This window comes from Heteronotia binoei, chromosome 21, assembly GCF_032191835.1.
Source record: "Heteronotia binoei isolate CCM8104 ecotype False Entrance Well chromosome 21, APGP_CSIRO_Hbin_v1, whole genome shotgun sequence".
Lineage (NCBI taxonomy): Eukaryota > Metazoa > Chordata > Lepidosauria > Squamata > Gekkonidae > Heteronotia > Heteronotia binoei.
The window spans coordinates 169,494,426-169,520,429 of NC_083243.1; the positions used below are offsets into that span (position 1 = coordinate 169,494,426).

At 43.1% G+C, this 26,004-nt stretch overlaps 1 protein-coding gene across 1 annotated transcript; it reads left to right on the forward strand.

Moving 5' to 3' along the window:
* The first annotated feature begins 426 nt into the window (after nucleotides 1–426).
* PATL1 (PAT1 homolog 1, processing body mRNA decay factor) lies at nucleotides 427–25,256 on the forward strand. Its single transcript, XM_060261234.1, has 19 exons — nucleotides 427–588; nucleotides 6,088–6,199; nucleotides 6,469–6,683; nucleotides 6,794–6,868; nucleotides 7,609–7,803; nucleotides 8,296–8,397; nucleotides 9,497–9,586; nucleotides 9,988–10,199; nucleotides 10,298–10,387; nucleotides 11,767–11,950; nucleotides 12,336–12,459; nucleotides 13,056–13,153; nucleotides 13,359–13,418; nucleotides 14,055–14,203; nucleotides 15,999–16,158; nucleotides 17,215–17,370; nucleotides 18,943–19,034; nucleotides 22,932–23,081; nucleotides 24,087–25,256. Exons 1-19 carry the CDS (start codon nucleotides 574–576, stop codon nucleotides 24,106–24,108), a joined length of 2,301 nt encoding a protein of 766 aa, XP_060117217.1. The 5' UTR covers nucleotides 427–573; the 3' UTR covers nucleotides 24,109–25,256.
* Nucleotides 25,257–26,004: the final 748 nt, after the last annotated feature.

The following is a 26,004-nucleotide window of genomic DNA, read 5'->3' on the forward strand; positions in this document are numbered from 1 at the left end:
GCCCCTCTACTCAGCTGTACGCTAGAAATTTGGGGTTTGCTCTTTTATAATGAAAGGAGAGATTCTCACGATGCTGCATTCTGCACCCAAACTCCAGCACTGTTTCTGCCATACTCTGGACAGACAATAGCAGACTGGGGTGCAAAGGCTGTGGGGCCCTCTCTTGGGGAGCAGCCTGACTGCCGCCGCCTCTCTTTTCTGAAACTCAGACAGTGAGTGCCACAGACCCTGTTTTTCTGGAAACCGAACGGACTACAGATGGGGAGTTTAACTAAATAATTAACCGTTCTTCTTAAGCACATAAGAAACGACTCCTGGAGAGTTGTGGCTCGCTGGGCCTTTAAGAAGTCACTCCCCCTCACCGAAGAACGAAGCAATAGCAGGACCGGGACTGAACTAACCAGTGCGCATGCGCGATAAATTTACCTACGCAGGAGGAAATCTGTGTGGTTAACTTTTGTAGTTACGTCAACACGCAAGGCGCGTAGCAAGGGGTGGGGACCTAAAGCTGGAGTAGGGTCCGCGCGGAGCCTCCCGGGCGGTGGGGGGGAGACTCCGCGCCCTGCGCACACCATGTTCCGCTACCAGGTGAGAACATGCTGCTGGTTCATGCAGTGCGGGTGCTGCCCGGCCTATCGCGAAACCGGGCCTGACCCTCGACAGAGCAGAAGAGGACGGCGCGGCCAGGACCACCCTTGCGGTGACCTTTGACCCTTCTGGAAGATCTTGGTTCTTCGTTTCCTTTCCGAACTTTCCGGTGGCGCGTGCTAAACCATAGGGGACGCTCTAGGACTGAGGGGGTCTTTGACCAGTGACCCAGGATGTCCTCAGAGCCTGGACGGGATAGCAACGAGTCTAGCCTCTGGGAGCGGGGCAGCCCTTGGTCGCGTAACCCTACGCTCGGGGAGGCCCCACTTTTTATCTCTTCATGATGAAGTAGCTCTAGTCAGTGTGCACTATAGGCAGAAGTGTAATAGGTGGTGTTAACTTTGTTTTGTTGGGCAGTCTAAAGCATTCTTCACCAACAACGGACTTGGTGGTATTCACTGACTCTTGTTTTAATTGCCCATTGGGGAGGAGACAGTTATTCCTGCCTTTGACAGTTTTCAGTTCCTGAGGGCCACTTCATGCAGGAACGCAGTTAATAACATACATAGTGGCCTTGTGACTGTACAACACATTATGTTGTGTAGAAGCTCTGGAATTAACTACGAGTTAGAGGGCACGAGTTTCTTATGTAGAAGGAATGGAGACTGCAGTCACAGATGCATAGGTTATGATGGTAAGAACGAAATTTGGTAGGCTAGTTTGATCAATAGGGGTCAGTTTTTGCTCTAGCCATGAAAGTATGAATTAAAGCCAGCAGTTAAGGTCCTTCTGCTGTACTGAACTCTGACATTTGTAAGTGAATTCAGCATTTCTGCATATAGAAACACTTCATTTGAATGGGTGAGAGATGGAACTAGCTTGCCTGTGGAAAAGAATCAACTGTGTGTAGATTTAACCAGGGCATTTTTTTTTAATATCACAAGCGTTCTCCTTTGTAAAATTACTATTAGAAACAGCTTTGCTCAGGTGAAGTGAATAGTGAAAAAACAACAGTGGGACAGTTTCGGTAATGGTGTGGCATTTTAGTATGCTCTCTTTGTAGTGTTTGCTTGTGGTGGCTGCACTCAGATGGGCCACTTTAGTAGGGGAAACAAAGATGGTTGTTAGTCTTATGATCTATGCAACATGGCTTTATGACACAAGTCCTGTAAAATGGGGAGTTCTAGGGAAACTTTCTTAAATTAGGAATAAGTAACTTGGGCTGCATTAAAACCTGAAGTGGGTTGCATTCCAGTGGTGATTTTGGCATACCTATGTAGTATGCTTCCTGACTTGGATAGCCCAGGCTTAGCTCCACCTTGTCAGATCTCAAAAGCTTATCAGGGTCAGCCTTTATAACTAGTTGGATGAGAGACCACCAAGGACTTGCATATGGCCAGGGAGCTGCATACCTTAGGGACCGCTTTCTCTTCATGTACCCCAGAGAGCACTTCGGTCAGGGTCACAAAAAAAAGATATTACATCATCTGGCCCAAAAAAGAAATAGACACTATTGGCCCACCTCAAATACTCCACTGTGACCTGGGACCTTTTGCATAATACGCAGTAATAGCAAAACAATAGAACTTAATCTATTTAATTGGCAGTTACGTGCTATTATTAATACAATCTACTGTTAGATCTAATAGCACCTATCATGGTTATATGATACTGTTATATATGTTTTTATCTAAGATGTATTTTATATTTTTATGTTACAAGTTGTTATTACTGGTTTTTATGACCTTTTAATGTGAACCGCCCTGAGCCTGCTTTGGTGGGGGGGGGGGGGTGGCGGGATATAAGTTAAATAAATAAGGATTGCCTGAGTAGCATCAACCCGCCTCTGAACATCTTTTGCCTTGAAAACCTCACAGAAATTCCACAAGTTGGAGGTGACTTGCTAGCAAAAACATCAAGCTAGTATATTGTGAGATATCTTCTCTTTTTTTTAAGTGACTAAGGGGTCAAGTGTTCCATCACCAATGGAAAGTGAAAGTAACAAAAGAATATTCAGATTCTGCCTTAAGCTAGAATCCTAGGAAGGTGAAACCTCAATGTTGGTTTCCTTTTCCCTCTTCTGATGTCACAAGTGAAATTGACAGATCTTACTTTGCGGTCAGTCAGCAGATTTTTTCCAGGCCAGTTTGGTAAGGGATCCTGGAGGTTTTTAACATCTTCTGGACATGGAGCAGGGGGTCACTGGGGATGTATGTGTCGTGGGAAGGTATTTGTGAATTTCCTATACTGTGCAGGGAGTTGGACTAGATGACCCTGGAGGTTCCTTCCAACTCTATAATTCTACTTTAGGCCAAGAAATGTAAGATGGACTTTTCAGCCTTCTTCCCCCCCTCCCCTTAAAGGTATACATAGTTATTCCTCCCCCTGCAAGGATGTCTTCTGTACAACACAGGGTTTGTAACCATACATTCTGTGAGGATATTACATAGAGTTATGTTAGGAAGCTGACATAATAAAATAATGTAGCTGGGGTTTACTGCACCCAAATTTATGGGTAGGCTCTGGGTGGAAATTCCTCTGTGAGGCTATCTTCTCTGTTTTCCATGTTGGATTTTCACATACACTTAAGTTCTGGATTATTTGCCAAAATGCGTTTCTGTCCTTTAAAAATAACCATGATGAGAGGCAAGATTCTGTATTTGCGTTAATCAGGGGGGAAATCTTAGTTTGTTTCCTGCCTTGCTTTAATTTCAGCTTGATGCACATTGTCTTTTCATGCTTATCTCTAGCCAGCATATCTTGTGTACTGTCATTTTAAGGAGCACTGAGTAAAGCCTTCTTTGTGCTTATGGTCTGAAACTGAAATATTTAATCCAAATGCAGCTCATGAGTTAAAACACTCCTTCTAACAGACATTTTCTGACATAGCAAGAAAGAAGTAAGAATTGAGAGCCGCTAAAGCCATCAAAACTGCTGCGTTGTAAATTATCTGTGGGCTACGGCCTTGCTTGTCCGTAGAATACAGCATTTTCTAACATCAGTATTGATATCACACCTTTATTGGCATAACCATTTTCTAACATTCACTTACTTTTTCTGAAAATACAGGTTGTGAGCTGAGTAATTGTAATTTAAGTAACCACAGTCTATATCGAGGTGGCTAAACTATGGCTCGGGAGCCACATGCGGCTCTTTCACACACATTGTGCAGCTTCCAGAGGTTGAGGAATTTAATGCAGGCTTACTCTCAAGTAAGTGTGCTTAACATTGGATCCTTAGCCTCTGAATGCTGACCCATAAGTAGATGACTATTTCTGCTGCGTGTGAAGTGGGGAAGGAGGGGGAAATAGGCAGGCTTGCAAACTCTTCTCCACCACAGAGGTTGCCTGGAGACCTAGAGTGGGGAAATAGAGAGCAAGAGCTAAGGGAGCCACTGGAAAGAGGGATAGAATTAAAGAGGGTGGTGCAGGATTCCCCCTTAGTTTCATAGCTCTTGTGGGAGCTGTATGGTGTTAAGACAAAGAGAGATTCATAATGATGCAACGGGGGTCAGTGAATTACATGGTACATGTGTGTTTCCTTCTCCCACTGGTATAGAAAAATTATTCCCTAATCTTTCCCTATGTTAGTCTTATGGGGACTGTTATTCCCAGCTTTTGATTTTTTTTAAAAAAAGTCTCCTAGCATTGTTGCATTGTAAAGTGCATACATATGCATGTTACCATTCTGTGCAAAGAAAGTATTAAGAGTTTTAACAAAGACATGTGTGTAATATTTGTTCATGTCTTGTGGCTCTCAAACATCTGACATTTATGTGGCTCTTACGTTAAGCAAGTTTGGCAACTCCTGGTCTATATAATCTTCTCATTTTTGCAAATAGGGATAGAAAGTGCTGCTCACCAACACTTTTGTTCTGCTGTATGTCCCCCATGTGTTAAGAGCCCTGTTTCAATTTCATTACATTCTCATTCACCTGTGCTTGCTAGTGAGTTAATACAACACTCTGGGAAGAAGAGTATGGAATAATATAGTAGTATTAAGGTTCTGCAGGTTTTGTGAAATAACAGTTGTGAAGATGGGTGTTGGCTTGATATGACATAAGGAAGCCTTTTTTCAAAAGCTTCTTGTCTGAACTGTAGTTTTTGAAAATCCTTGCACCTCTGTTATACAGTCAGAAGAGTTGGTGGAAATTAAATTCACTTGATCATCCTGCAGGTAGAGATTTTGTGTTCGTTCCTGGGAATATATTTTTCATATCCTATTAATAAGCAAGCCACTTGGCTTGGTTAACCTACAATATAGCTTTGTTTTGTTGCAATCGACCAAACTGGTGGCTTACTAGCCGTGGTGCTCTGTGGGTTCCAGCCTCTGGTGTGAGTATGCGGTACTTTTTTCTTAACAAGCCAAACACAGCCCATCAGTTGAGTATTTTGACCATTTGTGTATGTGACAATTACCATGTTTTTTGCACTCTTGAGTGGGTGCAGACTTGAGTGGCTTCTTGAGGCCCTTGGGGACCACCAGCCACATATAGTTGTTCGGTTGCTGTCATTTTTGGTGGACGACAGATTTTGAAGGCCTGCTTTAGCTAGAAGACTTTTTGGGGTTGTAGTTTAAATGCTTTAGAATCTCTTGGGGAATAAGCATATGGATTTTTGGAGGCATGCATGTGAATAAGAACATAAGAGAAGCCGTGTTGGATCAGGCCAGTTGCCCATCCAGTCCAACACTCTGTGTCACACAATGGCCAAAAGAATCAGGCACCATCAGGAGCTCCATCAGTGGGGCCAGGACACTAGAAGCTCTTCCACTGTACCCCCCAAGCACCACAAATACAGAGCATCAGTGACCCAGACAGATAGTTCCAACAATACGCTGTGACTAATAACTACTGATGGAACATATGTTTATCCAATCCCCTCTTGAAGCTGTCTGTGCTTGCAGCAGCCGTTACCTCCTATGGAATTCCACGTGGGTGAAGGAGTACTTCCTTTTATCTATTCTAACTCGGCTGCTCAGCAATTTCATTGATTGTCCACGAGTTCTCGTATTGTGAGAAAGGGAGAAAAGCACTTCTTTCTCTTCCTTCTCTATCCATGCATAATCTTGTAAACCTCTGTCATGTCACCCCTCAGTCGACGTTTCTCCAAGATAAAGAGCCCCAAGTGTTTTAACCCTTCTTCACAGGGAAAGTTTTCCAACCCTTTAATCATTCTAGTTGCCCTTTTCTGCACTTTTTCCAATGCTATAATATCTTTTTTGAGGTGCAGTGACCAGAATTATACACAGTATTCCAAATGAGGCTGCACCTTCGATTTATACAGGGGCATTATGATACTGACTGTTCTGTTTTCAATTCCCTTCCTAATAATTCCCAGCATAGCATTGGCCTTCTTTATTGCAGTCGCATACTGTCTCGACATTTTCAGTGAGTTATCTACCAATACCCTAAGATCTCTCTCTTGGTCAGTCTCTGCCAGTTCACACCCCATCAACGTATATTTATAATTAGGATTTAAATTGTTTTTCCCTTTCAAGTCCCTTGAGGATTGCCCTCTGGATGAGGATGAAGAAGCCTTTCAGACCTTGGCTGAGGAAGATGAAGATATTGACCAGTTCAATGATGACACATTTGGAGCTGGGGCAGTTGGTGAGTTTGTATAACAAATAATATTCCAGTTTTCCTATTCCTGTTGTTCTTGTATATTTTCTTCTCTGTTCTGGTGGACTGATGTGTCCTAACTTCTTACCTATGGACTATCCGTTTGGCACAGACCTGGGTTGCATCACTGCAGTTCAGATATGAAGTAGAGTGCTATTTCAGGGTTTTTTGCCTACGAGGTGTATGCAGGTGCTGTACCTCTGAAAGAAGAAGTAAGGATTATGACAAGAATGCCAAGCATTTCTTCTCCTTTGTAGATGATGATTGGCAAGAAGCGCATGAACGACTGGCAGAGTTGGAAGAGAAGCCTCCATCCTCAGGAGAGCAAGGGGATCAGACAGTCAATGATGAGATGGACCTCTTGGGGGACCATGAAGAGAATCTGGCAGAGAGGCTGAGCAAGCTGGTGATTGACAATGAGCTCGAAGACCCAGCTATCATGCAGGCTGTACAAACCCGCTCCTTGGTACAGGTGTGTAGCAGGTGATGATAGAGTTAGAGAGTGACAGAGAAGGGATAACCTGATTCTGGTGGCAGGATGATTCCTCCTGTAGTTGTAACCCTATATGTCTGTCTTTGCAGCAGCCAAGCGGCCTCAACTCAATCTGGGATGGCCCTTCTGTTCTCAGATGCATTACAGGACCCCTTCTCACTCAGGTGCAGTGCTCTGTTTTCCTTTGTTTCCTTAAAAGAATGCTCAGCTTTTCCAACAAGCTGACTATTCTTCCCCATTAGTTCCATTATTTAATGTTTATGTAAGGTTGTGTACTTTACAGAAGATGATGAATCTGTAAGTCTTTTGGGCAAAGACAATCTTAAATTACGCAAATGGGGAGAAGAGAAAGGATGGTGTGGTGGTAATGGAAGGTGCCTGTACTGATACAGTAAAGGCATTGTAGAAGGAATAGAAGCCCTCCTCGAGAAAGTGATTGAACTGGCCATATCTTGCTTTATTTCAACAGTTGTGGGTGGACCAGGTGCCCTGGAGAAAAGTGCTGTACATAGCACAGTCTGTCTCCCCACCACTTGCACATCTGATCACTCTAGTGTGCTATGGGTGAGAGGGTACTAATCTTGGAATCATTTGTACTGTGCACAAAGAAATGATGCATTTTTTTCAGAGAACTAAAGTTTTATTACTTCCAAGTTAGCCTCCAGTGTCTAGGGATATGTTGCGAAGCATGATCCTAAATCTCAGCTGAGAATTTTCATTCTGTATTCCTGATCTGCATTTTCTACAAAGCACTTTTTGCATGTGCCGGCTTTGAACCAATGTTGCTAGCACTTACACTCCTTGAGAACCAGTTTGTATTACTCTATAGCCTGCCTGTGTTTCTTTCTCCAAATGTATAATTTTAAAAAGTAAGTAGTGGGCATGTTTTTCCCCTTATGTGCAGGAGGTCCCCTCTGTATCTGTGCTGGAATATGCCCTGCCACAGAGGCCACCACAGGCTCGAGAGGAGGAACAGGATGTCTCAGAACGTGCATTACCTAGACGATCATCCTCACCCGTCATTGGCAGCCCTCCTGTCAGAGCTGTTCCCATTGGGACGCCTCCTAAGCAGCCCACCATGCCCAACTTTAACCAGCAGGTATTACGTCTTGTTTTATTCTTCTGGAACAGGCAGTAAGTGGGGAGTTGTGGAGGGGAAGGGAGGAGAGAACCTGTGCTTCTCTCTCTCTCTCTCTCTCTCTCATATGGCTTGTCTCTACCTCTTGCTTGTTGGCAGAACAGGGAATCTGTTCTGGTGCCTGAAACTTCATGGATGCCACCCAGCATTTGTTCTGTGAAAAGTAGTATTAAAAAAAACCCTGGCTAGGACTTGACTTCTATCCAGTGTGTCTGTTGTATGTTTTATGGGGCACTGGGCTCACCTGCTTCTTAGGAAGTTCTTCTGTTTTCACTCTTTTAATCTTCGCTGTATTACCTTTTAAGTGTCATGATGATGAGGAAGTGCTAATTAAATAAGTTAACCCTGTTATATTGAAAAAGCAGCCTTGTATTTGGAAGTTTGGGAAATTGTTCAAGGCTTAAGACACATCTTTGCATTGATAATTTGGGTTTTCCCCCCTTTGTTCCATAGATCCTATGTCCAAAGCCTGTTCACATCAGAGTCCCCATTCAGCAGCGTTACCCAAGTCCCTTCAGTGAGAGGATGTCCCCAAACCAACTCTGCAATGTTACGGTAGTACTGACCGAGTACTTGTGCATGTGTTTGGTTCCTTTTTCTAATATCCAGCATTAGGACGAAACTGCGCACAAATTGAGCTACAGTTTGGCCACAGGTTGAGTTACAGTTTTCCCACTCCTGTTTGCTTTCCTTCAGCTGTAGGGGAGCTTAATTCCCCAAGTGTTGCAGGATCCCATTAAGATCAGGACTGTGGTGCTGGGAGAGATGGCATGGAGAGGGCTGCAGCCCTGTTTCTCCAAGCTGGGATAGTGGAGCTGCATGCATGCTGAATATAAGAGGAACTCCGATCCTTAATTTGTGTGTTTTAAATTTCCCATGCCATCTAAGTTCAGATATCAAAGTGGTTTGGTTTTTTTATATTGAGAAGTTAGTGTGCATTTGTGTATTTTATTTTCCAGTATTGCATTTTTCTGAAAACCTGAGAGTTCATCAAGGTTTGCAAAGTATTTCAGTATTTCAGGAGAGCCATTTTGGTGTAGTGGTTAAGTGTGCAGACTCTTATCTGGGAGAACCGGGATTGATTCCCCACTCCTCCACTTGCGCCTGCTAGCATGACCTTGGGTCAGCCATAGCTCTGGCAGAGATTGTCCTTGAAAGGGCAGCTGCTGTGAGAGCCCTCTCCAGCCCCACGCACCTCACAGGGTGTCTGTTGTGGGGGAGGAAGGTAAAGGAGATTGTGAGCCGCTCTGAGACTCTTCGGAGTGGAGGGCGGGATATAAATCCAATATCATCATCATCATCTACTTGAGGGGCCAGCACTTGGCTATTAGATACAGTGGCAAACTTCATGATTACTGCCCTTTCAGCATATGATTATGGTTGGTATGACCCTCATTGTTGGAACGCATTGTCAGCCACTATATTTTTTCTTTATCACTCTCCTATCCTTTATCACTCTCCTTATATTCTGTCTGATAGGAATGGTCAATGTCTTGAATGTTCACTAGAATCTTTGCTTCTGTGTTACCTGATGCATATGATTCTCACTTCTGTATTTTACCTGTCTTTCTCTTGTCTTCTGTTTTGTGTCTCTGCAACACTACCATTGAGTTAGTTGATTTAGAATTAGTGTGTTCCATTTTTCTCTTGTCAGAACTCCTCCCTCCTGGGCCACCCATTCCCTCCCAGTGTTACTCCTGTTCTCACCCACCTCCAGAGAGCACAGCTGCTGGGAGGAGCACAGGTAAACAAGTGTCTATGTCTGTGTTCTCCTTCTGGATTTTTTTATAATTGCTTCTGGGATGGGCTGTGGGCTCTTTGCTCTACTGCAACATGTTTTTTCTCTGTGTTCTTGATGACATGTGTTTGAATCAGAATCATAGAATTTGAAGGGGCCTCCATGGTCATCTAGCCCAACCCCCTGCACAGTGAAGGAATTGCACAAGTACCTCCCCTCTACACACACACTCAGTAACCACTGCTCCAAGCCCAGAAGATGACAGAAGTTTGCTTCACTTTCCACTTAGAATACTCAGGGGATATAACAGTTGTTAACAATGCCGTATCTGTCTCTGTCTCTGCTCTGCATTGTCCTATGGATAAAGGTCATGGCTGGTGATGTTTCTTTCTGTCTCATGCCTCTAGGCAGGTAGAATGTCTCCCAGCCAGTTTGCCCGGATCTCTGGACTTGTTAGCAACCCTCTTGCATCTATGAACCCCAAGTTGCTTCAGGGCCGGGTTGGGCAGATGATGCCTCCAGCTAGTGGGTTTCGTGCCTTCTTTGGGGCACAACCTCCACCTGTACCACCGTCACAACACCAGCCCCCGTGTCCTGGAGCCCACTTACAGAATTTAAGGTATCTCACTTGCTTCCGCCCTATTTCCATGAGACAACTAAGTTAAGTTTGTGGGTCCTCACCTGCTTTTTTACCTGACAGTGAGCTTTATTCTCTAGGCCTCAGCCCCAGATGTTCAGGCCTGATACAACCCACCTTCACCCTCAGCACCGACGGCTCTTACACCAGAGGCAGCAGCAGAACAGGAAGTGAGTGTTGGATGCATCTGTGGGCTTCTACTGAGGTAGGGAAGGAAAGCTTAAGCACCTTCACAATACAAGGAGACTCGTGTGAGTCTTGGATGCTAAGAAGTAAGGTATTCTCAACATTGTCTGTTTTTGCTATTTGTTCTGCATTATTTAGATTTTGAAATAGTAGTTAGGGAAAAAAATTGCAAGGACTTCAGTGCACAGGAATGGATTGTGTAAAGACAGTGTGGTCTAGTGGACTCTAATGTGAAGAACCGGGTTTGATTCCCCACACATCCACATGAAGCTTGCTTGGTGACCTTGGGCCCATCACAGTTCTCTCAGAACTTTCTCAGTCCTACAGGGTGACTGTTGTGGGGAGAGGAAGGGAAGGCAACTGTAAGCAGTTTTGAGACTCCTTAGGGTAGAGAAAAGTGGGGTATAAAAACCACCTCTTCTTCTTGGAGACTGTCTTGGATTTCTAATTCTAGTTAGAAACGTAGGGTAGAAATAGCGCAGGAGATAGAACTGTTTTCATAGAATCCATAATTACCTTAGGGAATGCATTTCTACAAAGCAGAAGCTGCTGGCTTAGAGGATTATACCACTTCATACAGCTAGCTTAGTCAGTGGTTATCACAGGGGTTGTTGAAAATAGAACCTCCTAATTTAGAGGTAGTATACCTCTGATTAAATGCTGGGGACACACCACATGGCTTTTACCATTATTTCCTTTCTGTAGGTTTCTTAGGGGCATTTGGTTCTCTACTAATAGAAACAGAATGCTGGACACCATGGATGTCTACTTCTCCCCACCAAGGCACTTATTTTCTAAGGGCTAATGCTACCTAGGATACTATAAAGGCCCTGCCTTACAGTCTTCAATTCTTTGAGTCTTCATCAACACTTGTCCACCTCTGTGTTGGATTTTTCTTCTGTGGTCATGACTAGACTCCTATTTTTAAAAGAGAGGGAGGGAGAGAAAGTCCTATTTTTGTGCTAGTTGGTGGAACAGGTTTTGTCTATATTAATCACACTTGTACCTCAAATACTCATAGCCTAGGATATTGTTAACGTCAGTCTTTTGAGGCGGAAAGATCCCTTCAGACAGATGATCCTTGCTGGGCAGTCCTGGCAAATGACTCTGTGACATCTAAACATAGGGCAGGTTGCTGATTTGATTGAAGTTTGCTGACTCAGATTAAATGAAGCCTCTGTCAAACTCTTCTGTTTTGTCAAGTGTGTATTTGTTTGCCCACGGCTGACTTCAAGACCTGTAAGACTATAGGTGTAGAGATTTGCTTTGAGGGTATGTTTTCTACATCCCTGGTAAAGTTTGATTCTGTCAAGAATTTTTTCTAAATCTCAGGTCATTGAGTTGTTCCTGAATTTTTCCCCAGTCAGCACCGGAGTCTAAATGGCTCGGTAGGGGACCGAGGGAGCCACCGGAATAGCCATCAGGAACAGATACGGAAGGACCCATATGCCAATCTCATGCTGCAGCGGGAAAAGGACTGGGTGTCTAAAATCCAAATGATGCAACTGCAGAGCACTGATCCATACTTAGATGACTTCTATTATCAGGTTGGTGCTTTACATACCTCAGTAGGCTGTTGCTGATCATTGGGTCCCAAGTAATTGGTAGTAGATGGGCCTGTCAGATATCCTTTGTCACCCATACAAACAGGACCCTCCAGTAAGCCCTCAGGAGCAGATACAAAAGGAACTGTGTGCCAGAACCCACAGGCACTAGTAGTTGGGCTTGTTAGACACCCTTTTCCTGATGCTAGCAGCATTCTGCAGTAAGAAACTGGGCAAAAGAGGAGGGCTTCTCCTGGAGAATTTATTTTCCTCCTCCAAACCGACTGAAGACACACAGCAGCACTTCACTCTCTGTCTTGGTGGGGACAATAGACTGATAAGTAATCCAAACTGCTGCAGAGCTTCTAACCATCTCTCTTTGCCTTAGAATTACTTTCAGAAGCTGGAAAAATTGTCTGCAACAGAGGAGATGCATGGTGATGGTCCTAAAAAAGAGCGTACCAAACTAATCACCCCACAGGTGGCCAAGCTAGAGCATACCTACAAGCCAGGTAAGTGTCCTTCATCCCTGTGCAGAAAGACCTGGTATATACAATGACCAGTATGAGGTGATGGAATGAATTGGACTGTCTCACACTGCAGGTGGAGGGATGCCCCTTTTTAATAGTCTCCTGTTGTGTTAAAAAAAAAAAGCAAAATAAAAATGCATTGTCCCTTGAGTCACAGTGCAGTGTGGGGAATTTGTTCCTTGCTATGCTACTTTTCTGCATACAGGAGGCTTTTAATATAAGGAAGAGGGTGTTTGAAAATGTGACTTTAACCATATGCAGACAGAAGTCCATTTCTGCTCTGGAATTCTGTCATCTGATTCTACCCAGTACAGGACCCCTTACCTCATTGCAGGAAGGCTGGGGGAGAAGGAGAACAAGTTTGGCTTGGCAAGGAACAGCAGGGCTTGTAAGGCTTTGTTGCTGTAAGCCCTGGGCCATTTAAAGCACAGCTGCTGCCTCCAGGTTGCTGCACTGTTTGGCTGTTGGAGTTGCAACTGAATTGGAGAGGGCAGGAAAATTAGGATTCAATGTTAGGGTATGTTGGGTGACTAGGCTTGTGCAGTTCCGCCTGCATTGTTCACTCTTTATGCTTGCAGTGCAGTTTGAAGGCTCCCTGGGGAAGCTCACTGTCTCCAGTGTGAATAATCCCCGCAAAATGATTGATGCTGTGGTGACCCTACGATGCGAAGAAGATGTAAGTTTCCTTGGACAGAGTTCCCCAACTGGTCACAAGTGTCTCATTGTCGTAGTACTGGCTTTGCTTCTGTCTTGCATCTCTGCTTGTGTTCTTGGTCTTCTCTGCACTTAGATTCTGCCTTGTCTAGAGTGCAGTGCTGGATTTTATTTTGTTGATCTGTGTAAAGCTTTCCTAGCATGTCCTACCTTCTTTTCTCACTCAGGAGACAAAAGAGAAGCAGGTTCGTGATAAGAGGCGTCAGACTCTCTTTACTATTGAGAAGGTGAGCTTGTATTGCAAATTCTTCCTGTTTGAAGAAGCATTTAGCCATTTTTTCAAAGAGATCTGGCAGCCCTGTGCCTTATGATGGCAGCAGTTTAACTGAAGTCAGTTCCAGGCTGTTAGCACACTACAGGCAATGAGTACACATTCCTGTCTCCTTAGCTTTAGATTGCAGAGAGGCTGCTGCTGAAATCACTTTTCTTCTGGTGGTTTAGCTATACGTGTGGTTGTCCCAGGCATCCTGAGCAGTTAGTTGTTTTAAATTAATGGTGTGACACAGCAGATACAAATGCTCTAAAACAATTATTAACTTAAGAACTTTCTGAATATTTTCTTTTAAGTATTAACTTTTTGAAAAGATTGGATTGCATCCAGTAGATGATTTCCACTGATGGAACAGGGGATGAGTAAGGGGAAATGGGGGAAAACAGGAGATGAGTAAGTTGCATTTTTCAGATAAAAATGCCTTCTATCTGCAGAAATTACCACTGGATCCAAGCCAATTGCTTCAGCAGCATAAATAGCGTTCTCCAGCTCTTATACCTGGAGAAGAGAATGGTAATCTCTGTAATTCTTGGAGTACTCTTTAGCAAGGAATTTTATACATGCACTTTAAAACTTCTCTGTCGCTAAGCAGACATACAGCCTTCTCCTGGATGTGGAGGATTATGAGAGGCGCTACCTCCTAAGCCTGGAGTGTGATAGGCTGGCTTTGATGGAGGAGAGGAAGCAGAAGATCTGTGACATTTATGACAATCTGAGAGGGAAAATGCCCAACCAGGAAAGGTAAGAATCTGCCTGTTAAATTGCTATGGCTCCTGTAAAATTCCATGAGAAACACAGACATAGTTTGGTGATGGTGGGGTGAAAAATCTGCTTTTTCTACTCGTTACTGACAATGAATGCTATTCCTCTGTTCAGACTGGCTTCCTCCTACTGGAGAATCTGAGAAGTTTTAGCATGCTTACCATAATATTTGTGGGGACAGAGAACAGATTACGCATATGTTACTAAGCAGAACTTGAAGGAAAATTAGTAGATCTGGCAAATGAATAGCAGTGGCCTCTAAAACTAGGTCTTCAATCCCACTAAAAGATCTCACTTGTTGGTTCATTGTTATATTGTATCCTTCTGCTTGTGTGATAGATAACAGCCTGCCACCTTCAAAGCTTCTTCAGTATTGTCTGAAGATAGTCCTATTTAGCTGAGTGCACGAAATTCCACACACGCTCCATGTATTGGTGCCATAATTCCTGTTACTATACTCAAAACTGAGGGACATAAGTTTATTGAGAGTGTGTTCTGTTTTGCTCCATCATGAACACAGTGTTGTCTGTGAAAAGAGTTTTCCAAGAGAGTAAGTATTATAAAACTGTCAGAATAGACAGTTTACAGCAAGCTTTGCTAGGCTATTTACTTCTAAGATATGTATTGTACCTTAGGCTGCAGAAACTTGCTCCAGCTTGAAGATCTTTCCTCCAATTTGTGGTTCTTCCTCCTATTAAAAAAAATCACTTAATTTGTAGGAAAGCTTCAATTGAAACATTGCTCAGGGGGAGTGGTAGGATATATACAGTGTTTCCTTTAAACTGTGTACCTGAGTGGTTGCATGTTAACACAGGAAGCCCCGCTCAGCAGCAGTCTGGACTCGCTCAGGGTCTTGCACAGCCCATTGCCTGTTTTAAGATTACAGCAGTTATATTCTGCTCGGAATGTGAATTGTTCTCAGGAGGAAAAAAATTTAGAGGGAACATTGGATGCAGACCATTAATTTAAACAAACGGAGTAGTTTCACTCCCGTATTTCTGCACCCTTTTTTTTGCTCCTTTATTCCCATTTTGAGTCTTGTTGGCAGAAAGGTGGGGTTAGAAATGGCATAAATAAATGGCAAATACTTTTATGAATCTGCTGGTAAGTGCTCTGGCTGCAGTCTCTGCCCCCTCCGTGCTCCTTGCTTCTGATTTGTGAACTGACTGGACCAGCCAGCACCTCTCCCCACCCCCAATAACTGGGTTAGGTCCAGAGGACTGCCCTTGCCCTAAGATAATGAGAAACTGAAGCAAACTTAAATTTTTTTTTAAAGGCTGTAATATAGTCACTGGACACACTGAAATGTTCTTCATATAAGACACTGAAAGGTTTTGCATGGACGCTTAGGTGGTTACCTTCAGGAAGATTGAACAGTCAGTTTTACAGTGCTGGGGAAAGCTTAATTTAGAGAAGAAGAGGAGATTGGATTTATACCCCACTCTTCACTACTCGCAGAAGACTCAGAGTGGCTTACAATCTCCTTTTCCTTCCCCTCCTCATAATAGATACCATGTGAGGTAGGTGAGGCTGAGAGCTCTGACAGAAACTGCTCTTTTCAGAACAGCTTCTGACACAGTTATAACTGCCCCAAGGTCACACCAGCAGCTGCATATGGAGGAGTGGGGAATCTAAGTCCACACACTTAACCACTACACCAAACTGGCTCTTAGATTTAGAGACTCAACAACTGTGCTTGCCTGCTGTGTGTACCAAAGGGGAAGTGCTATGTGCTTGATTTCTGCCTAATAAATTGTGTGATCTGTGCTGGCAGGCTGAGTGATGACCCTTTTGTGCAGATAATGTGTATTCGGAAAGGAAAGCGTCTTGTTGCCCGGATTCTCCCCTTCCTGTCCACTGAGCGAGCAGCTGACATACTTATGGCAACAGCCCGAAATCTGCCCTTTCTAATCAAGAAAGATGCTCAAGATGAGGTAAATGCAACTGAAGAGACAAGTGTTGCTGTCTTCAAATATTATGTTCAAGAGTTTGCTTTACCATGTTCTTTTAAACAGAAAAGAAATGCCCCACATCTTCAACAAGAGCAGTAAAATTGTTTTCCCTCATTGTGCACTATGGCCTGCAGCATGACTTTGGGTATTTGTATTAGGTGTTTAGAGACCACTGGAATGGTATTTACAATGCACAATCCTTGTGATTTTCTTATAAATTTGAAAAGGGGACTAAATTTATATTTTCTCTGAAGTCTCATCGTTAAATGGGTGCTTGGTGTTGAAATATGTGATAGTCATTTAAATAGACTTTGTAATATGTAGCTTCAAAACTACTGAAGGCATAGAAATTAGTGCTTATGCCAATAAATATATGAAACTGAAACTTGAAATGGGTATGCGACTACTTTGTGTAAGGGAAACAACTAGTAGTATATTGAAAGGAAAACTGATTAAAAAGAGGTATGTGAATGTGGTATAAAGTTTAGGACAAAATGAAAATGCAGAATTTATCCATTTCCCTCTGAAATTGCATGTGAATCACATAAAAATGTTAACCTCAGCACAAATGAACTGTGTTGCTTTTTCTGCAAAGCTTTGAAGAGATTAAACAATTTGGAACAAAAATTTCTTTATATTTCCTTATTGAAATGGTCAAAAGTCTGATTTTTTTTCTTGGCTCTTTGTCTTCAGCTGGATGCCAAACAGTTCCTCCCTGGTTTATGAAAATGTGTAACCAATATTGAATCATGGAAGAACTCTTGAGATCTCTGACCAGAACAACTTGTGTTTGGTGGGGAGAATAAATTGGTCAGTTCCCAGCCTTAACATGATGCTGTGTCATTGGATCATACATTTCAGGCCTATCTTCTTGTCCCTTCTGTTGAGTATCCTTGGCCACTTCAACAAGAAATTGATGTACTTTGTTTCTTTCCTCAGGAAGTGGCTGCTGGCCCCGGGATTTACTCCAGGACTGCAGCTCTGTGTTGCATGCTTCCAATTCCCAAGTAAATGATACCACTGTCACTTTGCTTCCAGGTGCTGCCATGCCTGTTGAGACCCTTCTCTCTCGTACTCTATCATCTTCCGCTGGGGACTGTTGCCAGCATCCTGCAGCAGCTAATGAACCTACCTCAGAGCGCAACAGTGCCAGCATCTGCCAATCTGCACCTTACAACTGTGCTCCAGAATAAGGTTCCTGCTTTTCTGCTCTTTATGCTTCACCACTAGGTGCTTATTTAAGGGTATAATTGCTGTTCAGGTTTTATACATATAAATAAAATCTATTATTACTATTATTATTACACTAATGCAGGCTCAGCCACAGTGCTAACGAACCTAGTGCTGGTATGCAGAGCAGTGTTAGTGTGTCACTGTTATAGGGATTGTTTTTCATGAAAATGCCATTTGAGATTTTCCTGTATTCCCAGCATATGGAGATAATAATAACAAAATAATGTTTGTGGGCAGCGGTGGTAGTTATTAAAGTACCTGAATGAGTAGATGTTGTAAAAAAAATTGTCTTTTTAAAATGGAAAGCCTTTTTTTTAATATACAGAAGCCCTCCCCTCCCAGCTTATAATGTAAAAGGCAACACTAGGGAAGGGGGAGGAGCAGCAGCAATTATTAGAGGGCAGAGGCACAGGAGGAGAAAACGTTCACATGTTATTTAAATAATATCAAGGGAACAGGGAGGTCCAGGGAGAAGGAGGGGAGCAGGTGGAGGAAGATCAGTATACCTAAAAGAAGACAATTTCATAAATGGTGTGCCCTTGTCCAGAATGCAAAGATGTGTCGTAGGCTGTGTTCCCTCTAAACTGAGTTAGTGTGAGCTAGCTTACAGTTTTTTAGCCTCTGGCTCACACATTTTTTTCTCAGCTCAGGAAGGGTGGCCCAGAGCCAAATTGCTTGCTCACAACTTTAATACCGGTACTAGCTCACGAAGTAAAATGTTTGCATGCAAGGCTCTGTAGCTTAGAGGGAGTATTGGTTGTAGGCATATTAGCAAGCACATTTATTGCTAGAATACAACTTGGAGGTCTCATAGGGAGCCTTTCATCCTCTTCTGAGTGAGGCGCTCAGTATCTTGCTTCCACATGGCTGTTCCTACACTTTTTTGTTGTGTTTGGGGAAAAGATTTGTGACTTGTTCCAACCCTTACAACATCTTGTGTAGTTGACTATTCTGTAACCTTTTTATCATCTTTGGTCCAATAACCATCAATGGAATTTGTTTGAGACTTGCTTCTAGTAGAACTGGCTTCTGAGTAAGTGTGCACAAGCACACAATGTATGCGCAGCTGTGGAAGCAAGAAAAAAATACCAGAGAAATGGGATTGGATTGTAAAAGTTATGACATGGAGTGAAATGGACAAATTAACAAGAACTTTAAAAGACTATGATCTAGAAGTTTTTAAGATGGAGTGGGAAAAGTTTAGAAGATACGTAGAAAAACAGGGAAAAAATAAAAGGACATTGGACGATTTTTGATAATGATTAAGTAATAGAAGGAAGAAGGATATTAAATTTGTGTTCTTACTAGTTAAGGGTACCTTTAAATATTAGTACTTTAAGTAAATAACACCGGCGAGGGTCAAGTAATGGGGGGAGGGATGGTTAGGAAATAATATATGGGATAGATAAAAAGAAGTTATTAATGATTCAAGAAATAGTTGTTACCATATGTTACTAAATAAAAATTGTTTTAACCAAAAGTAAGTGTGCACAAGGTTCCGCTGTTGATCTTTCTTTCCCTCCTGCTGTGCAGTTTGGCCTCTCCCTGCTGTTTTTGGTCCTGAGCCGTGGGGAGGAATTGCAGAGTGCTGATTCTACTTCAGAGCTTGCACAGGACAACCAGTGGTGAGTCTGAACAGCCGATCTTGAACTAAATCTGCTTCTCAAATTTATTCTTTGACAGATCAAAGAATTAAATTTAGTTTTTAAACTGCTGCCTTCAACATAGGCAAGGGCTAGCATGATAACTGGTAGGTCATTGTGAGGAACCACTCAGGGTCAGCTTGGGTGGATGACCACTAGACATTTCTTTCCATCACCTTCACCCAGTACCTCAGGCACACACACTGAAATCCTGCCAGAAATAAACTAAGCGCCAAACGTTTCCAGACTCAAAACCAAAAAGTTATTTATTGGATTGCAAAAGGCAACAGTAGGAGTGAAAATAATATTGATTGGTTATTATAAACAAATTGGTTGGCAGGCAGATGGTTAACTAAACCGAACAATTAATCAATCAGAGTTTGGGCAGGCTGAATAGTGGAAAATATACAAAATACTGGCAGGCTTAATATATATAAAATCTAACAAGCAGGCAGGCTTTTAAAATATATAAGAACTCCGAACAGGCAGGCAGTGCTTACTTAGCACTAGGAACACTCTTTATGCAGAGATGGATTGTTCCACTAAGCTTGGGCTTCCCAACTCCCAAAATAAAAAAGGGTCACACACTCTTTGCCATTCACACTGAGGACTTTTGACTTGTGCCGGATAAATCCCCTCACAGACACTCTTTCACTAGCATACAGGACTCACACTTTTTGAGTGCTATTACCTCAGTCCTGTGCGTCTCAGTCCCACACAGCTAGTTTCCCTGTCTGTATCCTGGGATTTCCTCTCAGCCACAAGAATCTAGTCTCTCTTTCTGTGTGTCGGTGTTCTCAAATTAAAAAGGAGTCTGCTTTGATGTGCTGACATGACTCCACAGCTTCCAGTCAGAGACTTTCTCCCCAGTAACTCTCTCACTCTCAGACAGAACTCCCAGATCCAGTTTTGCCTTACAATGAACTCAGCCTACAGGCTGTCTCAGCCCCTTCCCAGTTGATATTCACAACTGTCTTCCTCAATCTCCAGATTGAACTAACACCAGAGAACTGCTTCAGTACTCAAGCAGAACTAACTCTGTGAGGCGTTTTTTCTTCACTCTGCAAGCCTTCTCAAAATTGATACATTTTGTAACCAAGGCTGCTGCTCAGCCAATCAGTGCAAGCTGTTCCCAGCTACTTGGCTAACTGCCTGAATTCATCACAGTCATGTTAGAGAAATTTCTTCTGGTTCTGTAAGAACATAATCACACACTGGTGTCATGATTGGGTGGCTTACTATGTGTATGAGGAATGGTTTGCTATGTATACTGTCCTTCATTTGTGGTGCTCAGAGAGAGATTTTGGTTTACTAAACAGCCCTGTGAAGGAGGCAGATTAAGCAGTGGGACTTGACTCCCAAGGACATAATGCAAGTGTTTTTAATCTAAATCTCCCCTGTCTAAGACCAACATTCAGACTATGACACCACATGAAACAATGTAATCTCTACGTAAACCGTGTGTAAATATATTTAGTGCAAAATTTAAAAGAACAAAAAATACAGAACACTGAGTATGCAGTATGTGAACTGTCCCCACAAAGTCTTTCCACAGCCTGATAAATGGCTTCTTCAAGTAGACACAGAAGTGGGTGAAAGCTTTACAACTCAGCATTCAACTCCAAACGGTTCGGAGAAAGTAAGGAACCGCTTATTGCAGGACTCCTCGTGATTTCGATAGTAAACACTTCATCAGCCTCCTTCTCCCGACTTTGTACGGAGCCTTAGCTAGATTTTTTTTAACATGGATTAACGCATTCTCTCTCCAGCTGGGACTGCTCTGTATTGGAAGCATTTAAATTAGAATCCTTGAAGTCACGGTGACAGTGCAAATGGGTGGGTGCAGGCAGTCCTACAATTCCTGAGACATTTATGCCAATTTACAGTGCAACAGCCCTGTTTCTCCAGGAAGAACTGTATTTTCCATGGTACGAAGCAGTGCAGAAAATGCAGTATCCTCACAACAAAAGCATTGGGGGTTTTTTGTGGGGGGGAGGGATCTAGAACCCCTCCAATGCAGAAATATCAGCTCCATGTTTATTGTGCAAAAAACCCTAACCAACACCATATATGGTAAGGCAGCTGGATGGCCTGTTGATGATGAGTTGTGGCACTTCCCTTCCTGCTGTGGTGAAGTTTAGTGAATGAAGGCTGCCAGTCCCCAGGCGGCGATGCACAGTAGGCTACACAGAGGAATGAAGTTGCAACTAAATAAAATCAAAACCACTCTGAAAAATGATCTGAGTCTTGATCAGACTTAGAAGATGTTTGGAGGAAATGGGGATTCAGGAGGAGTCTTGCCACTTCCATCTCATAGAATAGTGACTTCTTTCAAAAAGAACACCTGGGACATTCAAGCTTGCAAAATATCTCTTTATCCTAGAGGCTATTTTATAGTTTAAGCACGTCTGACGCCTCAGATGAGATTCTTCCACATCTTAACCCATCTCAGGATTTAACATAACAGTCTCCTCTGTGTGAATCATTAAAATGCTCCCTCAAAAATATTGAGGTACTTCTGAAAGCAGCTCACAGACAGGGTCAGTCCATACACTAGGCAAACCAGGCATTTGCCTAGGGTGCTGGCAGGGCAGGGACACCAAATTCGACCTCCCCCCCCCCCCGACCTCGCCCCCTAGGCAAATCTCTATTTGCTTCCTCATCCTTCCCTTGTCCCTTTGTCAAAATGTTAATGCCCGGGAACGGCGGTGAAGCACTGCGCTCCTGAACTCTCTAAAGGCCGCCACACACACCGGCTGATGGGTGGGTAAAACCGCGCTGAGGGCTGGGGACTCCTATGCTGCCCCTTGGGCGCGCTCAAGATAAGCGCCGGGGCAGCAGCGGCGAGCCGGCCGCTGAAAGAGCAGCCTCACCACTTTCTCCTCCCCACTTCCTTCCCAGATTGCTTGGGGAGGAGGCAGCAGCATGGCTGCTCTTTCAGCAGCTGGCTCACCGCTGCTGCCCTGGTGCTGATCTTGAGTGCGCCCTAGGGGCAGCATAGGAGTCCCCAGCCCCCAGTGCGGTTTTACCCACTGATCAGTGGGGGGGGGGGGTCAGCCTTTAGAGAGCCCAGGAGTGTGGGGCCTCACTGCCATTCCTGGGCATTAAAATTGTATCGAAGGGACGAGGGAGGGAGGAGGCGGGGGGCAACGCAACACCGTGGGGGGGCAGCGAGGCTGCCTGGGCTATGCGCCCTAGGGTCGGCCCTGCTCACAGATGTGGCTTTACCTTACTTTCTTTACACAATACATGGTGCCTCTGACTCAGATGAATTATCTCACTTGTATTTAATTCTCTTTCATCCCTTCCTCACTGCAGTCTTTGACTGGTGTGGCTGTTCTCATGGGTCCCACAGGTCTGGAAAATTCTTTCCAGGGGGTTGAAAGGAACCACTGTGGAGAAAGGAATGTGGCAAAATGTACATGCCTGCTCACAGCTGTTCATTAGATCCCAAGCCATTTATCCAAGGTTCTGTAACCTCCCGAATGGACTGTTTTTAAAGTGTTTTGCATATGGCTGCTCTTGAAAGTAACTTGGAACATTCAGGTTGTGCCAAATGCTGCAGCCCATGTCTTACACCGACATAATATTACATATAGCAACTCTTTTGCAGTTATTGCTCTGGTTCCCTGTTTCCAAGCGTAATTCAAGGTGCTGGTTTTTAACCTTTAGACCTTGGATCTGCAGTTTTAGAACTCTCCTGTGTGGTTTAACTGGGCTTATGAATTTGGCTATTGATTTCATGGGTACATTTTTTAGAATGGTGTGAATAATTTTTTGAAACATTTTACTTTTTGTTTACGTAAGCTGATTTTGTGCTTCTGAAGAAGTGGAATAGGGATTTTTAATTTAAAAGTACCGCCACTTTGTCTTTTTCAGGGCAGAGCTGATGTTCATGGCAACAAGAGAGCTTCTCCGGATTCCTCAGTCAGCCTTAGCCAAACCAGTGTCTACCCCCTCTAATCTTTTATCTCTCTTCTCTCGCTATGTTGATCGGCAGAAGCTGAATGTGCTGGAGACAAAGTTGCAGTAAGTACAGAACCCTCCCCCTACATTAATAGAAAAAAACGAGAAGTGGAAATAGCTACAGAAATCTTGGTAATGGCCAGAATGGACAACCAAGAGAATAAGGAGCATTGATGTCTGATTTTTTGGAGGTTTCTGTACAGGGGAGGGGTGGGGAGGTGGATTCTGGAATAGAACTGGATAAAGAAGATAAACAGAATTTTTGGTCCACGTACCTATAATAGCTTCATAGTAGTGTCTCAGAAATGGGAAGATAACCCTAGAAGAAAGGCTAAATTATTGGGAGAATTGTGTGATGGTGCATTAAGCCTGAAATTTTAAAAGACATTTTAAGTGTTGAAGATTTATTTCTTTGGGCAATTTCTAGTTCACATTTCTTGGTGGGACTCAAGGTGGATTACAGTGGACGGAGGGTTTTGTAAATAAAAACCATATAATGTGCATAATAAACAGTGCAATTAATGGAGCCTAAAATTTCTCAGACATTAAAACCTGTTCCTTTTATAAAAATGCTTTCCTGAATTCTGTGGAATGATAACAGTGTAGGACCCTTCCTGATTATATATGTACAGTGTTACAAATTACAGGCTGCTATCACACATACAAAATGCAGTTTCAGTGCACTTCCCAGCTAGATTTTATTGTGTGAACTGGCAAAATCCAGTATGAAAGTGCATTGAAAGCGAATTGAAGCTGCATTATTTAGCATGTGTGATCACAACCTTAATGTGTTCATGACAGAGATCTGTGTGTTTGTTTATGATGTGTTGTACACAGCCATTATTTTATAAATAATCTCAAGGAGTTGATGTAAAGGAGGCGTTTGCATCATTGCTGTTTATATTCAAGTTGTCAGACAGCTAGGCAGCTTGAGGACTTTTAATTGATGGATGTCTTTATTTAAAAAACAAAAAACCATTATTCTTGGGCCTTGGGAAGGGAAATGCTTTTTTACCATTCAATTAGTGCTTCTGCAGCCAAAGTAACAGCTCTTGTTTGCTTTTTCAGGTTGATTCAAGGAATACGGTAGTGGGCCACAGAGCATCACTGCTGGTTGCCATTGTTGCTGACACTACTACAGTGTTTTGAGTGGGCGAAGAGGAGGCCGTGCCTTCTCGGAATCAGTTCTTGTGGGACTGCGTCTCTGGTCTAGCAGAGAAGATCGCTCTCTTGCTCTGAGCTTGGCTGCGGCTGTGCTTTCCTTTTGCCCCTCATTGCCAGTTTGCAATTGTGCATGTCTTTGCTACATTGAATTCACCCTTGGCCCTCTCTTCCCTCAGCATTTTCATGACAGCTGCTGTTCCTCCTTCCTACACTGGCCCCTGTTCTTCCCAACACACTACTGATGGACTAGTAGGGAAAGTACTGCCTCCTGTCAATAAGAACACAGAGGAGAGAAACAGAATAGTTGTAAGTTGACTCCCTCTTTGTGAAAACAGAGAGATCAGATGCTTCTGTATTTCCTGTATGTTGGATTGTTTTAAATTATGGGACTTCCTTCTGATTGGCCCACTGAGATTTTTCTCTCCCTTTCCTGCAGCAGGCTTCCTAGTGTGGCAACACCCATTTCCAAAACTTTCACCTTCCTAAACCTTGTAATGAAGCAACATCTTTGCACATTTGTCTGGTCTTCCCACCACTCCTTTTCTACCTGAGCTTTTGTGCCCCAGATTCACATCTTGCTTCAAGCACCATCTGGCCATGTTCCCTGGTAGACTAACCAGCAAGGTACCAGGAATTAATTTCCCTGGAACAGATTTAATGAATTTCATTATCCATATACTACTTGGTCCTGCTTTTTTTTTTTTTGCTCCTTTTCTGGAATGTGGTGAGGTTGAACTTTTATTTGCTTTTTTAAAAAAACAAAAAAAACAATTTGCACATGTAGGTATTCTACAACCAATAAACTGTTACTAATTGGCTGCCTCTCCACAGTATTCTCCTCTCTCCTTTTCCCCTCTCCTGTTCTCTTGAATCCACATTTTGAATTTGCTTGTCCTCTTCTTGTATACCTCCTCACACTTTCCCAATCCTATTCTTCTACCCTTTTTCCTTTCAGCACTCATGATCAAGTGGTCCATTATTATTATTGTGCTTTTACTTTTTTTGTTGGTTATGATGAAAATTTCTAAATTTGCATTTTTATAGGGTATTGTAAATAAAAAAAAATATTCTATACTTGTGGGGAGAGTGTATAGCTTTCTTCTGTACTCGTAGAAATGCAGGCTTCCTATAAAAGGGGCTTACAGACCTTCCTTAGGCAAACATTTTCACACAGCGGAAGTAGCATCAGTTGGGAACAATTGAGTTTATGCTATATGGCCTGGGAGAAGGCCATTAGGGAGCACCAGCTGTAAAAAGAAATAGCAAGTACAGCTGTAAAAAAAATCAGTGAATCCAGAAGGGATCTAGATTGGGGCAGTGAAGTCGCCAAGGCTGTTGATGACCAGGATGGTGTGAACCGAAGTAGCTTGTTAGAAGGGCTGAAAGGAGTTCTCCAAACTGGGTGTATGGGGAGCAGTGAAGCAAATGAGGGTAAGTATGAAGCAATGTACATTGTGGTAAAAGATAAGTATACACTTTCGCAGCCTGAACTGCTAATGACTGACCAGGAAAAAAGATCTGAGGGTTACATTAAATTGCTCGATGGCTCAGTGTGTGGCTAGGACTTGTTAGGAAAGGTTTTGAAAATAAAGTATTATGGTGTCTGTGAAAATGTCAGTGAAGTATTCTGATGTCTGTGCGTACGTATTTGGTGCAGTCACGTGGGGCACACTGCATACCGTTTTGATCTCCTCGTGAAGGATACCATAAATCTGGAAAAGGTACTGAAGAGGTCAACCAAAGTTATCAGTCGTTGGAGCACCTTTCCTTTAGTATTTTTTTCAAAGTACTTGTAGCTTTTCAGTTTAGAGAATAAATATTT

Excerpts from the sequence above, each read along its gene's own strand:
- PATL1 (XM_060261234.1), top strand. Across the intron at positions 11,951-12,335 it reads TAGATGACTTCTATTATCAG|AATTACTTTCAGAAGCTGGA; the intron begins GTTGGTGCTTTA and ends TCTTTGCCTTAG. Across the intron at positions 13,419-14,054 it reads CTCTCTTTACTATTGAGAAG|ACATACAGCCTTCTCCTGGA; the intron begins GTGAGCTTGTAT and ends GTCGCTAAGCAG.